Source organism: Buceros rhinoceros, unplaced genomic scaffold (genome assembly GCF_000710305.1).
Source record: "Buceros rhinoceros silvestris isolate BGI_N320 unplaced genomic scaffold, ASM71030v1 scaffold2428, whole genome shotgun sequence".
NCBI classification, from domain to species: Eukaryota; Metazoa; Chordata; class Aves; order Bucerotiformes; family Bucerotidae; genus Buceros; species Buceros rhinoceros.
This window is the reverse complement of record NW_010424897.1, coordinates 26435-42329: the sequence shown is the minus strand read 5'-3', so window position 1 is coordinate 42329 and position 15895 is coordinate 26435. Positions and strand designations below refer to the sequence as shown.

The window sequence follows — 15895 nt, the reverse complement described above, 5'->3', positions numbered from 1 at the left end:
CAAAGTGACATAATAAAAATAAACTTGGCAATGACAGCCTTACCCAAGCCCGAAATTCCAGAAGCCACCCAGGGACAAAACAGAAGGCTTACAGTGATTTGCTGTCAAACCAGAATTACTAAGAACTACTAGTGAGTGTAACCTGAGAAAACAGAAACTCAGTCCCTTCCAGCCTCCTCTGTCCCATTTTCAGCACTAGTGAAAGGTTACCTATTTCTTACTGGACCTCTCACAGACATCTAGGATACTGGATCTTATTCCTGCAAGATTCTACAACTTTGCTGTCATATCTTCCAAGTATTTACTGCTTTAGCAAAAATCTAAGCTCTTGCAAAAATGGCACTTATTCAGTGAAATTACTGTATGCATCCACAACGAAAATCCAAGTCCCTGAATGTCACAGAGGCAACTTCTGCTACTTAAATTTAACTCTTTTTTGGCTTGTCTGAACATACAGGCATGAAACTGGCTGGGCATGCACCTGAAACAACCTCAACATTTGATCTGAAGCCCACAATAATCATAGACAGCCATAAGAACCTGACCGGTTTGCCATCTTTGCTAACACTGATCAATGAAACAAGTCTTGCATCTGTGCAGCTCTTGTCACCTGTAAACTCACCCTGAATTGCCAAAATAAAGAATTTCAGACAGGGACCCTACAAGGAAAGCCTGTTCAGCCTACAGTCATGTTCAGTTTTGGCAATAGTTACACCTATCCTTTGATCACTTTAACACCCATTTCCAACAGCAAGTTATATGTGAGCAGGTATCAGCCCTCCATAAAAATGACAGAACTGCCTTCCCTCACATTGTGGAGTATATTTGGTAAAAGATTCATTTTGCCTATTTGTGACAGAAGTAAACATGGTTTTATCAGCTTCTTACAACTAGATGGCATCTGAAACAGGCCCATTCGGTTTAGATTTAAGTTACAGATTTGCCTTCCAAACAAGCTGAATCATTAAATACTCCTCTAAGGATTCAGTAAGCTAGAAATACTCTCAGCCTCTTCCGCTGCAGAAGTGCATTAGGTCGAAGATGCCATTTGGCTGGAAGTCCATTCACTATAAAGTGAATATAAAATGGATTTACAGCAGAAGGTCTGACCTATCCGGTTTCCATCTTCCAACACCCATTCTTTCCACCCCAAAATCAAAGTTCACCTATATGTAAGTCAGCCTCTGACAATGCTCTGTAAGGTGATTTGTTTCCCTGGCAACATTTTATAGTCAAAAAGTAAAACAATGATAAAACCATGCCAAGAAATTCACTGTCTTTTAAAGTTATGCCATTATATTTTTAAGAAACTATGCTTACAAGTACAAAAATCAGCCGTATTTTTACATTTTGCATGGTGTCTTTTCTTAAGTTCACATAAGGATTTAACTCTCCAAGGACCACCTGAACATAATAAACAATGAAGTTTCTAAGACATAAAAATGTTGCGGGTTTTTGGTTTGCTTTTTAAAGTTTTTTAAAAAATCTTTAAGCTAATATAGAACTATCTGAAAATTTGGTTCTAAAATTTCACCTCTCGTGTGCTTCAAATCTGTGCACAAAATTTGCTGTAAAGATTTGGATGTGATGCATGGCAACAGGAAAAAACAGGGATAAACCAAAGAAGTAATTTTAGAATGGATTAGTGAATCCATCAGAATGGAATACTGAAGTGCAAGGCAAACCTTCTGCCTCTAACCTTTCCAATCTTCAAAGTAAACCAACCGTTAACAGCAAATGAAGAAACAGACAAAGAAATTCATTTATGCTGCCAAGCAAAACCATGACAACTCCTGCTTTCTCATTGAAGGAAAAATTTACTTACTTTTAACTTGTGCCCAAACAGCACAGGACTGTGTTCTCACCTGAAAAGGAAAACATAAAAATCATTGTTTCTCATGACAGAAATTTATTATCACTAACACCCTCCACAAGAGCAGCCATGCACAACTTACTGTTACTTACTAGCACTGAGAATGGCAGGGGAATGATATTCCCCTCACAGCAGCCTCTAGCTTTGTCTGAAAAGATTATAAAGGTAAGAAGCTTTGATGAAAGGCTGGCTCTAGTCTTTAGGATCATCACTCTTCCTTTCTTCCTATAATCTAGGCATGCAAGTAACATGGAAGGTTCTTTGAAGCAGCTTGGATAAGAATTCATAATTTATGAAATGCTAAGATAAAGCTGAATATGCTATATTAACTCTATCCCCACACAGAACACATTTAAAATACAGTACTGAATGGGGTGTTTTTGAAATACCAGATGTAGGGGGTTTTTCAGTTGATAGGTAATTTTCAACAATTTTTATAGAATACTTACAGTAGTTAATGTTCACTGTAGTTGAATAAATGTTTATCAGGGTCTGCTTTTTCAGACTTGTTCAACAAGTCTGGTTTCTTTACAGTAAGCTTTGGTCCCTTTCTTTTTTCCACCAGCACTTCACACTCATATACACACAAGAAGTTCCATTCTAAACTCTATTTTCTCTTGTATAATTACTGTGAAGTTTATTTTTGTAGTGCTTCTATATGCACTTCCCTGCTAAACGACTTTCACAGAATACATACGCATACAGAGTCACAGAATACCAGGTTGGAAGGGACCTCAAGGATCTGGTCCAACCTTTCTTGGCAAAAGCACACTCTAGACAAGATGGCCCAGCATCCTGTCCACCTGAATCTTAAAAGTGTCCAGTGTTGGAGGCTCCATCACTTCTCTGGGGAGATTATCATTATTTTCATAATTAATATTGTGAAAAACCTTCCTCTTTTGTGTCTAACCAGAATCTCCCCAGAATTAACTTGTATCCATTACCACTCATATTCTGCATGTGACTCCCTGTGAAAAGGGAGCAGCCACCCTTTAAATACTGGAACACGATGATAAGGTGTCCCCTAAGCGTTCTTTACTCATGGCTGAACAAAGCCAGTTCTCTCAGCTCTTCCTCACATGGCAGCTTCCCAGTTCTCTGACTGCCTTTGTGGCACTTCTCCAGACCCTTTTCAGTCTGCCCACATCTTTTTTATACAGGCTGGACCAAAATTTAACACCGTATTCCAGGTATGGCTTGACAAGTGCTGAGCAGAGTGGGATAATGACTTCTTTATCTCTGCTGGTGATTTCCTTGTTGATGCAACCCAGCATCCTGTTCGCTTTTTTTGCCCCTGCAGCACACTGCTCATCTTGAGCTGCTTGTCCACCAGGCTCCCCAGGTCTCTTTCCACAGAGCTGGTTTCCAGCCAGATAGATCCCAGCCTGTGCTGCACTCCTGGATTATGTTTTTCCAGGTGCAAGACCTTACACCTGTCCTTGCTGAGCTTCATCAGGTTCTTTATAGCCCACTCTTCCACCCTATCCGGGTCTTCCTATCAGATGGCTCTCCCTAAGTGTGCACTTCCCCACTCATTTCGGTGTCATCAGCAACCTTCATCAAGGTACACTTTATGCCATCACCCAGATCACTAATGAAGATACTAAACAGCACTGGGCCAAGCATCAACTCCTGGAAGACCCCACTTGTGACAGGTTGCCTATTTGTATAGGAGCTACTTACCACCACCCTCTCAGTGCAGCCTAACAGCCAGTTCCCCACCCACCGCACAGACCACTTGTCCAGACTGCAAGCGTCAGCTTCTCTAGCAGAAGGCTGTAGAGAACTATACTGGAAGCCTTGGAGAAAACACCCAGGTAGAAAACGTCCACTGCTCAACCCACGTCAGCTGGGCAGGTTGCTTTGTCACAGATGATGATCAGGTTTTTCAAGCACAATTTGCCCTTGGTGAATCCCTGCTGGCTTTTCCCAATTACATGCTTTATTTGACTCGTGATAGCCCCCAGGATTCATTCTGTATCTTTCCTAGGGACTCAAGTAAGACTGACAGGCCTATAACTTCCTGGGTCCTCCTCTAGACCTTTTTGTGGATGGGGGTGATATTAATTTTCTTCCAGTCTTCTGGTATGTCCCCCGATCTTCTCAAAGATTATGGAGACCGGCCTCATAATGACATCAGCAAGCTCTCTTAACACCCTCAGATGGATAATGTCTGGGCCCATTGTTTTGTAGGGGCCAAGCTCCTGCAATAGTTCACATACCATCTCTTTCTTCACTGGCAGTGGGTCTGTATCAGCCTGGATTTTTATTCCCAAGGCCTGGGGCCCAACAGTGCTGGTAAAGATTGACAGGAATAGCCTCTGCCTTTTCAGCATTGTTGATGACTAATTCACACTCCCACTGTTTAACAGCAGGCCAATACTTTCCTTCTGTTTCTGCTTGTCGTTTACACACCTGAGGAACCTGTTCTTGTAGTTTTTGGCATCTCTGGCCAATGTCTATTTTAGCTAAGCTTTTGCTTTTCTAACTGCATCTCGCCTACAACGGCAATGTTCTTGTAGTTCTCAACAGCTATTCATCTGGCTTTCCAGCTCTGGTGCACCTCTCTTCTGGTTTTGAGCAGACTCAGAAGGTTGAAGGCCAAGGGAGTCTCTTGCTCCACCTACTTCCCATAGCTTAAAGGCAACAGACTGTGTGCTTCCAGGAAAGCGTTCTTGAAAAAGCTCCTTTATCCTCCTATGGAATCCATTCCAAATGAACTCTGTGCAAACTCAAGTTTGCTCTTCTAAAATCTAAAACCTTTGTCCTAGTATTAACCTTCATTGTGCTCAGCAGGATTCTGAACTCCAAAATACTGTGATCACTGCAGCCAAGGCTTCACTAACCAAGATACTACAAAGCAGCAGTGCCTCATTCCTGGCTGGCACATCTAACATTTGAATGAGGAAGAAGGTCTCTAGGCATTCCAGGAATTTGGACAACATGAGCCGCCATTGTTCTTCCATTTCTATGAAATCAAAGGCTACATTTTGAAGCACTTGCACAATAGGTCAGAAGCACATTTGTATCCTTAATCTTACTTCTGTGTGTCTGCATGCTGAATTGTGGAATCTCAGTGTTTCTTAGCCTTATTTTTTATAAAAATTTTTCTGGTTATTTAAAAAGACAAAACACTGACAAAGAAAATCCTCTCAGGAAAGGGAGAATGAAAATCAAGGGGTGAATTTAAAAACTCAACCAAGGAGGCACTGGTCTAAGTGCCATTATATTGAAACAGCTACCTCTGTGACATACTTAGTTTGCAGAAAATCACTCATCTCCTACCTATCAGAAAAGTTACAGAGTTCCCAGGAGCTTTGCTCTCCAGCAAAGTTCACCAATCTGCACTTCATACTAAAGCAAATTATAAATCACCTCCTCTGATGAATTAGCACCTTTCCAGAAAGTTATCAGTGAAATTACTCCTACAAATAGTTGATACTGGATCTCAAAGACCATTATTTCAACCTGGACGTTCATAGGTAGCTAAACCACAGATAGAAACCCCTTCTATAGCTGCACACTTAAACAGGTTCTGGAGAAAAAATATTTTGCCATGCATACACACTTTTCTTAGATGATTTTTCGTTAGGCTGATTTTAACAGACTTTTCTCACAGTAGGGGTCATTTTGATCACAATTTTCCAAAACTAAGCCTTTTTCCTGAAAAGACTGCATATCATTTTCACCTTTCACAGCCTGCTCTTACTTCTGTTACAGGCACAAACTGTTTGATCCAAAAAAGCTGATGTTGAACAAAATCTATGCTAAAGAAATTAATCTCAGTCAGTTTAAACTCCAAACACCTTTTTTAAGTTCTTGCCCTCCACTATGAGCCTTGGCTTTCCGCACAGCATGGAATCCATAAAATAATCACCAGAGACTAAAATAGGTGCCAGATAGATTTGAGTTATTTAATTAGTGGTATCCCTCATGGAGAAAGACACTTTGAAGGGCAGACAATTTGTTCCACTTAAGTAAAGTTTTCATGAGAATGACAGTAAATTCTCATTTGTTCCCAAACCATCCCTTGGTCTCCATTTATAAATATATACTCCAACTGCCAATTTCATCAATATAAAAAATGGTAATTTCTGTTATCTCTGACCTTGAAACTGCTTTCCTTGTACTTTCCCAATGATCTCCTCAGATCATCTGACCAGACTTTTAACGCATATGAATGTCCTGCACAAATGAAGTATGTGTTTTAAATCCTCCACCTTGAAAAATACACAGAAATTGAAAACTGCACACAGACACCTTTCTCAGACGTCCAAACCGGAGCAAGGGATACATGAACATGGATTCAATAAAACCAAAGAGCTTACTTGTCTTTACTGGGTCCACACAATTTTATCTGAACAGATTTTCCCCTCTTTACCACAAAGAAAATCTGTCAGCTATATTAAGGAAAAACAGCAACAGAAAACCACAACCAAGCCATAATTTTGCATCATGTATGATAGAAATTGTATCATTATCAGCATGAAGGGGTCTTGCAAGCCTCGTAATGATTTATAAATGTCATATGTGACTTTGTGTACTTCGTCAAGTAACAAAAGCTATACAGGAAAGTATATACAAAGGTGCTGATGCATTCTAAACGGAAGGAAGCGAAGAGTGACTTTTAAAAATAACAGTAGTAATAGTCCTTTAAATTACTGGCCTAGAAAACACATCTGACAATGCTAGAGATGAAACACTGGGAAATAATCTATATGAAAGAGAAAGAACAATGTAACTTAGAAGCAGTTTAACAAACAGCTGGCAGAAATACATGAGAAATCTGCACTGTTCTGTGCAAGAAAATCCTCAGCACAAGTAACAACAGGAAATGTTCCTCAGTATGAGAAAATACTGAAGCGAAAGAGCTAGGGAAACCAATGCATAAAACCTAAAGATACATAAATCGAGTTCAAGCATGTATTCAGGAGTGCTTAAAGAAGCTAAACTTGAACACATATGGCTCATTAACAATCCTGCTCCACAGAGCACATTTTTCTAAAAAATAAAGTTTGTTGTCCAGATTCTGTGATATTTCAGGCTAACTTAGCATTATTTATGAACTGAATGCTTTCAAATGTCACTTCCCTACTTATTCCCTTACACAATTTATTAAAAATTTCTGTCAACAGATTTGTATCAGAAACCACTTTATCTGTGTTATAAAAACTTCTTAAGACTATTGTTGAAGTAGATGCCACACGAAACCCGTGCTGCACAGATTAGTAGATACCAATAACAGCTATTACATGTACTTGTTTCATTTTATTGCTTTGGACTGAGGCAAACTTACTTTTTGTAACTGAAGCTGTTTTAATTAACTGAGATTTTGGCATAGGAATTCAAAACTGTAGAGAATTATTTACAAGTAACTCACAGATCAGTTTTTGCGTGCCTCCTTGTTTCATGCTGTATACACAAAGCCCTAAAACTCGGGCAGGAGGTGGGGGGTTGGGTGGCAGGTCGAGGCACTGTTTAGGTGTTTTTTTCTTTAGTAGGGGTTGCTTTGTTCTGTTTTTACATCTGACATTCAGGGACTGTATGCACATGAAAAGTCTATCACCTCACCTATATAAGAAAAACTTCCCATTGCTGAGACTTATATTGTGAAAAAATTACAAGCTGCTGACCCCTGAGATGGGTACTGACTGGAAAACTACTGGCATCATAAGAGGCAAGACACTGGAGCATGAAACACCTGAGATGTACATTTTGGAAACCTTTTACTTCTAATTAAAATACATATTTACTTTAAAATGACAAAAAAATTAATGCTAGTAATAATTTTTTTTCCAAAAGGCTCTCCCAAGGGACCTGGATTTGATGTTCATTGCTACGTGGAAGGGATACACACTATAAAATACAGTTTTCTTGTCATTTGGATAATTGAAATACTTTGCTATAAAGGATTCAATTAAAAATTGAGTGAAACTTTCATTGCTAACGAGTAATTTTCAGATTCTCATACTGATCTCTTTCACCAAATTCTGGCCCAACAAAGACACCCTCAATTACTGAGGGCAGCAATGGCCCTTCCTTTTTTAGTTTTTTCCATTGTTTGCCTTTTGGCATCCAGAGTTGTTCCAACGTTACAATGACATAAATATCTGTAAGGAATTACAAAAGTTATTTTAAAAGTTTCAGATTTAATCTAATTCTGTCAACTAACAGATCCTTGCCACATCATAAAATATTTAACACAAATCTAACAATTCTGTTCTTTTCCCCCAGCAACATTTAATTCAACAGGTGTAAAGAAAAGGTTTTAAAACATCCATTACCTTATTCCACTCACTTATTATTCTCAGAAAAACACAATACTCTTCTCCCGGCTTTAAAGGAGCGTTATAAAACTTCCCATAGTAATGTCTGTCTCCAAGAGCAATTGACATGTTATCATCAACATCCTTTGCCTGAAATTCAGCTGCCACGTATCCTTTAACATCAGTGGTGTTACTGAAGAAAGTTGTAGCAGCAAAGGAGTCACAAATAAAAGTGCTCTGCAAACCCAGAGGAAGCACAATCACTTGATAAAGACTGGAGTGAAACAAAAAAAGTAAACATTAGCCCTGACTTCAATGTACTGAGCATGAGACATTCATTAATTCATTGTCTTTTTGTAGCCTCTTAACTGCTTTTTACTATCCATGCCCAATGCAAATGCTTCTTATATTAAAATATTTCTGTATGTGTGTGTTCCACTGTACTTTGAACTAGAAGCACTGCATGCACAGCTTAAAGCTGGTTCTCATCGCAGGCACGTTAACTTTACACGTGCATTCATGTTCAGAAGAGTATCAGAGTTCTTGCAAGGTATCTCTTGCTCCTCTCTTCACGTACCAAACAATACAACATTTGCCTCTAAAAACTATTCATAATTTCCCAGAAACAAGAATTTTTCTGTTTAAAGAAGGAGAGGACAGATATCATTTGTAAAAAACCAATCACATCTGTCTTCAGACTTCTCAAAACTATGTTTAGTCTATGGTATCCAATCACATGAAGACTAATTATTAGGCCTGACACACTACTAATTTCCTAAAATGTTATTAGCTTTCAAGTATTTTCTGCTTTAGTGTAACTTTGAGTTACAATTACCTTTTCCTTCTATGACAAACAGCAGCTAGTAAGGCATAAATATTTTTTCTCTAGAAATATCTTTGGTAGTAATACACTGATGTGAAAACGCTACTTCAGAATATGCACAAATACAGACACTGTTCACCATTTCCTCTGGCTCCTAGGAAAAAAACTGTACTGGCTTCATGAGCCTGTTGGAAAATAAAAATCACATGGGTAGAGCTATGCTTGGATCCATCAATAAAAATCTACAGTGACTTCACTGCAGATAAAGGAAAAAAACACCCCAAAACTAACAGTGAAAACTCAGAATTGTCAAAAACAGAATTCTGTGCCAGAAAGAAGGGAAGAGTCTGAGGCCAAATATTACTCTGCTGAAGGAGGAGATGCTGGGAATTACAGCTTAAGTTTTCTCCCATTGCTAACAAAAATAATCAAACCTCCACAAAAAGTTCCAAATCTGCAGAATGTATTTTGAAAGGGTGAAGAGTGCACAGAGACAAACCTGATTGGGCCATTTTGGTCTTCTGCTTTCTGGAGTCTGAGCACAGGTGCAGAACCTTTTACTGCAACAAATTCTACATCTGGAAAAGGGGGATCTAAAAAGTAAACAAATACCAGTGGTTCAGAGAGGTTTTAGAAATATTTCAGGCATGAGGGTTCCTAGCTATTTTTCCCCTAAAAATTCCTCTGTTAACTGAGCCTCAAACCCCTGATGGCTGAATTCTGCAGGCAAGATAAACAGTCTGGTCAAGAAAAATACAGAGCAAATATAAATATGATGACACGGCAACCCCACCTCAAACCCTTGTACTGAAGGGTATCTGCTAGCTCAGAAAAAAACAGGAGATGTACAAAAATGACTGTAGACCACAGAGAAATGAGACAGGAAGGATTTGTTGGAAATATTATTTATTAGACTAACTGGAATGGTGGAGGAGAAGAAAAAGATGAAACTCTGGGCACACAGCCCACAACAAGAAATGAAATGGCATGAAGACAGGATAATCTGTTAGTGCCAAAAGCACTTTCAAGAAGGCAACTTCCTCAGTTACTGCCCACAGTCAGTAGCAATATCCACCCCCTTAAACTGGATTTCAATATGGGTACTGAGCTCTAATTTGTTTTAGTGGGAACTTGCATCCAAATCAAAACTGAACAAAGACTTCTGCCTCTAATTTTGATGGCAGTGATGACAGCTGCACATTGACAGAAACTGGTGCTATGATAATGGAAATGACCACTATCAGCCTGCAACCAAAAATGAGAAGAGCTTCAGCGTGCACAACCAAGGGGGGAGAGTGTGAAGCACCTATCTGGTCTGTCAAGCTGCTGATGTGCTATCTGATGGAAGAGTAACAACTGCAGTGTTTATATACAGAAAACCAAGGCTTCAGAGCACCATTATAAAGAATAATCACTATCATGGAGACAAACAAAAGAAAACCAATGCAGATTTGCTGAAGTAAAGCCACAGCAGGCAATATCTTGCTGAGATGCACGGATTTTTCAAACAGCTGGAGTACGTATAGCTGCACATAGCTGCTGAAACATAGAAAACTACTAGTTCAGTCTCAGAAAATGAGGCTTCATAGAAAAATTGTGAAATGGGTAACTTCACAACTGGTGAACGGATAAACAGGGAGCTAGCAAAATACAGCATGTTGGAAGCAGGTAAGTTTACTAGAGGAGTGTCTCCAAAACTAAACAAAGTAAGTAACAAGTCTGGCATTTTGTTAACAATCATGGTGCACATATATGAATTGTGTGCACATATGTGCACATATATATAATATATGTACACATATATGAATTTTGCTGCTCAGACAATGTTAGATGGTGTAAAACAAAAGCAGTATGGAGACATTATGCAAGAAGAGCAGAATCACCTTTACAGCTGTCATTTTGCAGAAATGGGATGTAATTCACCTGTATAAATTACAAGCCGATACACCTGGGTCTAGTAACAAGAACTTCGTGCTATATATTCTAAGTTCCTTTGAGAAGCAGGTAGAGCATATTACTACATCTCAGAATGAGTGTTAGTCACCAAAACGGTAATGGGGGAGGGGCGGAACTGCTCTAAAAAGTGTAAGAAATAGGTTTCTGTAACAGCAGTATAGTACCACCACAAGTACAGAAGGCCCAGGTGTGATCATTTCACAATGTCTGAAGTTCCAACTATAAGACCAACAGAGCTAAGTGAAATCAGTGCAAAGGATGACTACAAGAAAGATCCAAATAAAAGAGAAATTGTCTTAAATGAGGCAACCAAAAACTTGTATTTGTAGCCTATGAAAAAGAAATTTGAGAGCCTGTATGTTTTCTGCTTTAAACATATGAAACATGGGAAAGGAATGACTTAAGTACAGTATGCCCAAAATAAAGACAACAGGCCATCCCTAGCAAGAAAAGCTGTATCTTGCCCTCAAGAAGAACCTCCTGAAAGCTTACCTAGACAAATTAATTGTTTTTTTACCTTTTACCACGTCTTCTTCAAAATCAGGGTAAGACCGAACTACTAGTGAAGAAACTAGCTACAAATGTCTAGGATTGAAATATAAACAAGATTTTTATCTAACAAAGCCTTGATGTTCTACAGTGGCTTCCTTATTTCAGAGACAGGGCTGAAAACCCTTTCAGAAAGTCTTCTGAGTTAATGAATCGTATTGCATGTCTGACCACAAAAAGAGGAATCGGTCTGTACTTCAGAGGGTCTTTTCAACACTTCTGCAATTGCAGACACTGTAAAATGTATAGACAGTAATTCTATCTGAATAAAATAAATGAACAAATAATATTTGACAGCCAGCCTTTATGTCCTTTGTACCTTGTAAGCCTGCAAACAGAACTTCAGAACTGCAAACCCTCCATTAACTTCAACGGTTCCTTAACGCAGACATTCCCAGTGAACAGAGTGACCAGAAAATGTATCTGTCAGGGTAGATTCACTTGGCACACTTCTCCTTTGGCATCCAATATCACCAGGAGACGCTATTGCTAATTTCTCTTGAGAATTTTCCAATTTCCAAGAAAAACGTGGGAATTTCTTCTTTAATGCCTGCCAGAACGTGCATTGCAAGCAATGGTTTTGCACCTTTTTTCCAGATAAGCAGTATAAGGGGTAATAGGGGACAAAGCAACCACTAGGTTAATAACAATTACATTTTTTTAATCTCCTGTAATTTGACAGGAAAAATGCATAACATGAAAATAAACAGCCATCCAGCACTGACAGCCCTAGTAAACGGGCAAAAGAGAACAAAATATGAGAAAATACACAGTGCTTTCAAAACTTAGAGGCTTTTGCCATTTTTAATTGCTGGTGAGAAATACTAACTACATCACAAACATGAAGCATACCAAAGACAATCTGCCTATTTCAGTAAGTGAACAACTTGAAACAACGTGAAATACCACTACTACTACTAATAATAACAACAATAACAACATTAAAAAAAAGATGAAAGCAATGAATTTTATTTTTGCTTCAGTGACCAATGAAGCAGTTATTCCATATGCAGCGTTTTGCCACTATGAGCTTCTAGTAAAAGAAACACCTTTCCAGAAATCTAACATTTAGGGGAAAATGTCTGCTCTGAGGTCATCATAATTCCCAGATTTAAGAATCCACATGGAAAAAAAAACTGACTTAACAGCATCTAGAACAGGTGGACAGAAAAGAGAAATGCTACAGTGAGACGAGGACTTGCACTAGATGTGCTGTGAGAAGAAAGCAAGACCCTCCAGTCTAGGCACTGCTGGAATCTTGCCTTTGCTAAAGGCTTTTGGGTTTTTTTTAACTCTTCACCAACAGAACAGACTAACCTATCTGTAGCAGCAGCAGGAAATACAGAAGAAGACACCAAGAAATGCAAGCATATCCAGAGGTAGTCCCACTCTAAGCAATTCCTTGTCATAGCAGTGCTACATTACTAACACTTGGACTTTTAATATACATGCTCGTCTTCTACAATGAGAATCCATCCACTGAGTTTCCCTCTGAACGAGAAGGCAGGCTGCAGGAAAGAAGTGCACACCATTGCAAGAGCACAGGGAAACAGCACTTGCCTCAGTACTGGAACAAAAGCCTGCTTGGTGTGGTACTGTAAACATGCTCTTTAGAAGCAGTTCACTGTTAGGTCACATGAAAGCATTTCCCAATGGAACTGCTACATTTCTTTCTGTAATCCTGGAAATGAGCTGCCTTGTTTTAAAGCCCTGGTTTTCACCAATACTGTTTGCTGTTGCAGTCCAAGGACTTCGTAGGAAAACTGCCACAATACGAGGAACACCGGCACTTTATGATACTCTCCAGTGGTGAAAATAGAAGTATTTAATGCCTTTCCTGTCATCTGACTTTTTGAACAGCTTTGAAGCTGTAACTCTAGGACAACACTTACCTTTTAACACTCAGTGCAGGCAGGAAAGGTTGTAAGTTTCCTACACATGGACACGTCCGAAATGGATGCACAAATCCACTTCTATTCCACATTACAGATGGATATGTACAACACCTGTTAAACTGAATGCTCTGTACTGTATTAGAAAACCTTTTCTTGGTGCCAGCACAGCCCTCTTTATGGCTTTCCTTCATCATTTTGTGCTAATGATAAAGCTTTAAAAATAGTACTAGAATTGAACCACAAAGTCCAAAACCAGATCGCAACTATTCCCAAGTTCAAGGAACTCAATTCAAAGATTCATTTTAAGACCAAGTTCTAACTGAAACAACCCTTTGCTGAAATAACACCATTTGTGTGCTCTTCATTGCCTGTAAACAACGGACTTTTAAAATGGTTTTTGAGGCCTTTATGTCCAAAAGGTTTTTAAACAAATTTTAAAAGAAGGAAGTAAAAGACACTCCTGTAATTTTCTTTCAAAAATAAAGTAGAGATATAGATACAACAGAAAAAGTTTTTTGCCATCTCTACTACTGTCTGGAGATTAACTAGGATTACTGTACATATTACAGTAAAATTGCTTTAACAAAGACTGAGAAGAGATTTTTAACTTGGACAAAGACATTATTTAAAGAATTGAGGGAAGGAAGCAAGTTGAATAAATCAAGACCACATCTACAGAAAATAGTAATTTGTATCTTCTCTAAAGACTGGTTGTCTCTGGAAATCCAACTGCTATGATTCCCTCTGTTTACTGCAGCCTTTGTTCTCCTGCTCTGTGCCTGAATGTCACACCATCCTATTCGTCACAGGAAAGGTACCAATTCAGCAAGGCAGACAGTAAAAATGGAAAGGGAACTAGTGTCTGTCATTGTACCACCAGCCAAGCACAGCTCTGCTTACAGAGGCATGCTCTGCCTCCTGTGGGTTTGGCTCCTGCCCTGTGTGAGACTGAAATCTGCTTTACAAAAAGTCCTCTCTCTAGGGAATATACTCCCTGGGCCAGGATGTGAGCCAGGATGCCTTTAAAGTAAAATGGTCCTATGGAAAACAGGAAAGATGAAAGCAGGGAGACCTGGTTTAGGGGATCTTGATTGAGACCTCTCAGTCTTTCATATACCGCCAAGTGTCCTGCCACCACACCCACCAGTCAGTGTAAATCACAGCCACACAACAGTCACGAAGCCAGCTTGTGCGCCATCGTGTGTTTGCTGTGTCAGACACGGTATCGATTCAAGCTGCAGACCACATCTGGGCATCAAGGAGAAGTAAGAAAGGATGCCAGATAGAGAAGAGCTCCGAGAGCAGCTCTGGGGGCTCCTTCCTCTGCAAAGGCTGAGGGGCTGCAGTGATGCTGACAAGGGCTGGAGATTCCTGTGCAAAGCCATGGGTAAGGCAAACGGCAAGTTCGTTCCAGGGCTGCAATGTCTCACTTGCTCAGATTGTGAGGTTCTGAGAAATCTTTTGAGGCAGAAGAGCCACAGCAAAAGCATCCTGCAGATGCCTCAGCGTCACACAGCTGCTTTCCATCTGAGCGCCCTTCAGCAAGTCTGTTTTCTCTCTCTGCCCTTTGGCAACAGGAATCAGCTCTGTGGGTGCTTTCCTTGGGAATCCCATCACAGTAATACTGTGCGCTACTTGCCACGCAAAAGTTTTGTGTGTGGCTCTCCTATGGCGAAGCAGAACAGAGCCTCTTTGAGTCCATGGCTAGAAGTAAACAGCTTCCCAGGGAAATTCTGGGGCAGCAGCAGTGCCCTATGAAATAGCGTTCTTCTTCAGCCTAGTTTAACCCCTAAGTCACCAGGCTGAATGAATGCGAGCACCTGCAGGCAGCATTGCAACTGAAAATTCAGCACAATTGTTTAGCCAAGCAACGGAAACAGAGTCTAAATCATGGTAAAAGCAGCTACACATGGTTCTGTTTCCAATGCACTGCCTCTAAATGCAAAAACTTTTGATTTCCATCTGTCAGATTGAAGCTGGGCCCATAGCTTCATGTGGATAGTCGTGTGTCCAGGATACCAAAATACCTGCTGTCCCCTGAGGTCAGGGTTTGCCAAAGGGAGGCAGAGCCAGGGGAGTGTTATGGCTTGGCAGAGCAGTGACCAGGGGAGCACTGGCCATAGCGACCCTGTTGAGCTGGCTTATTTCAGGGAGAGGGATTGACTGCGCAGGTTCCATAGTGCTTTGTACACAGCTGACCCTGCCTGCCTTGGTGTATACTGACTGGTGTATGTCATCTGGGGTTTCTTAACACAGAAGGTCATGGGCTAAAGGCAGCCTTGCAAAACCCTAATCTCTGTGTACTTAGCCACACACTTGGTGTCTGCTAGCAAGTAGCAAGCTGCTGAGGTGACACCTTTGAATAGGGAGAATACATATGCTTATGAGAAAAAATTAAAAGAAAGGGAAGATAAACCAGCTGCTGAATTGTTCATGTGACAGTAATTCTATAAATCTGAACTTCCTTGGTGTGACTTCCGGAGACTTCTCAGGCTTTCCCCCGGGGAGCTGATACCCTGCAGCCACTGCCATG

The 15895-nt window shown here is 40.0% G+C and overlaps 1 protein-coding gene across 1 annotated transcript in view; it reads right to left on the bottom strand.

Moving 5' to 3' along the window:
• Positions 1–1763: 1763 nt before the first annotated feature.
• Positions 1764–15895, bottom strand: part of SUSD1 (sushi domain containing 1) — a gene marked incomplete at its 5' end in the record, with an annotated part of 39656 nt that continues 25524 nt past the window's right edge. The window contains 3 exon segments of the mRNA XM_010140930.1: positions 1764–1865; positions 8158–8413; positions 9462–9555. Of these exon segments, the coding sequence (XP_010139232.1) occupies positions 1764–1865; positions 8158–8413; positions 9462–9555 (452 nt within the window).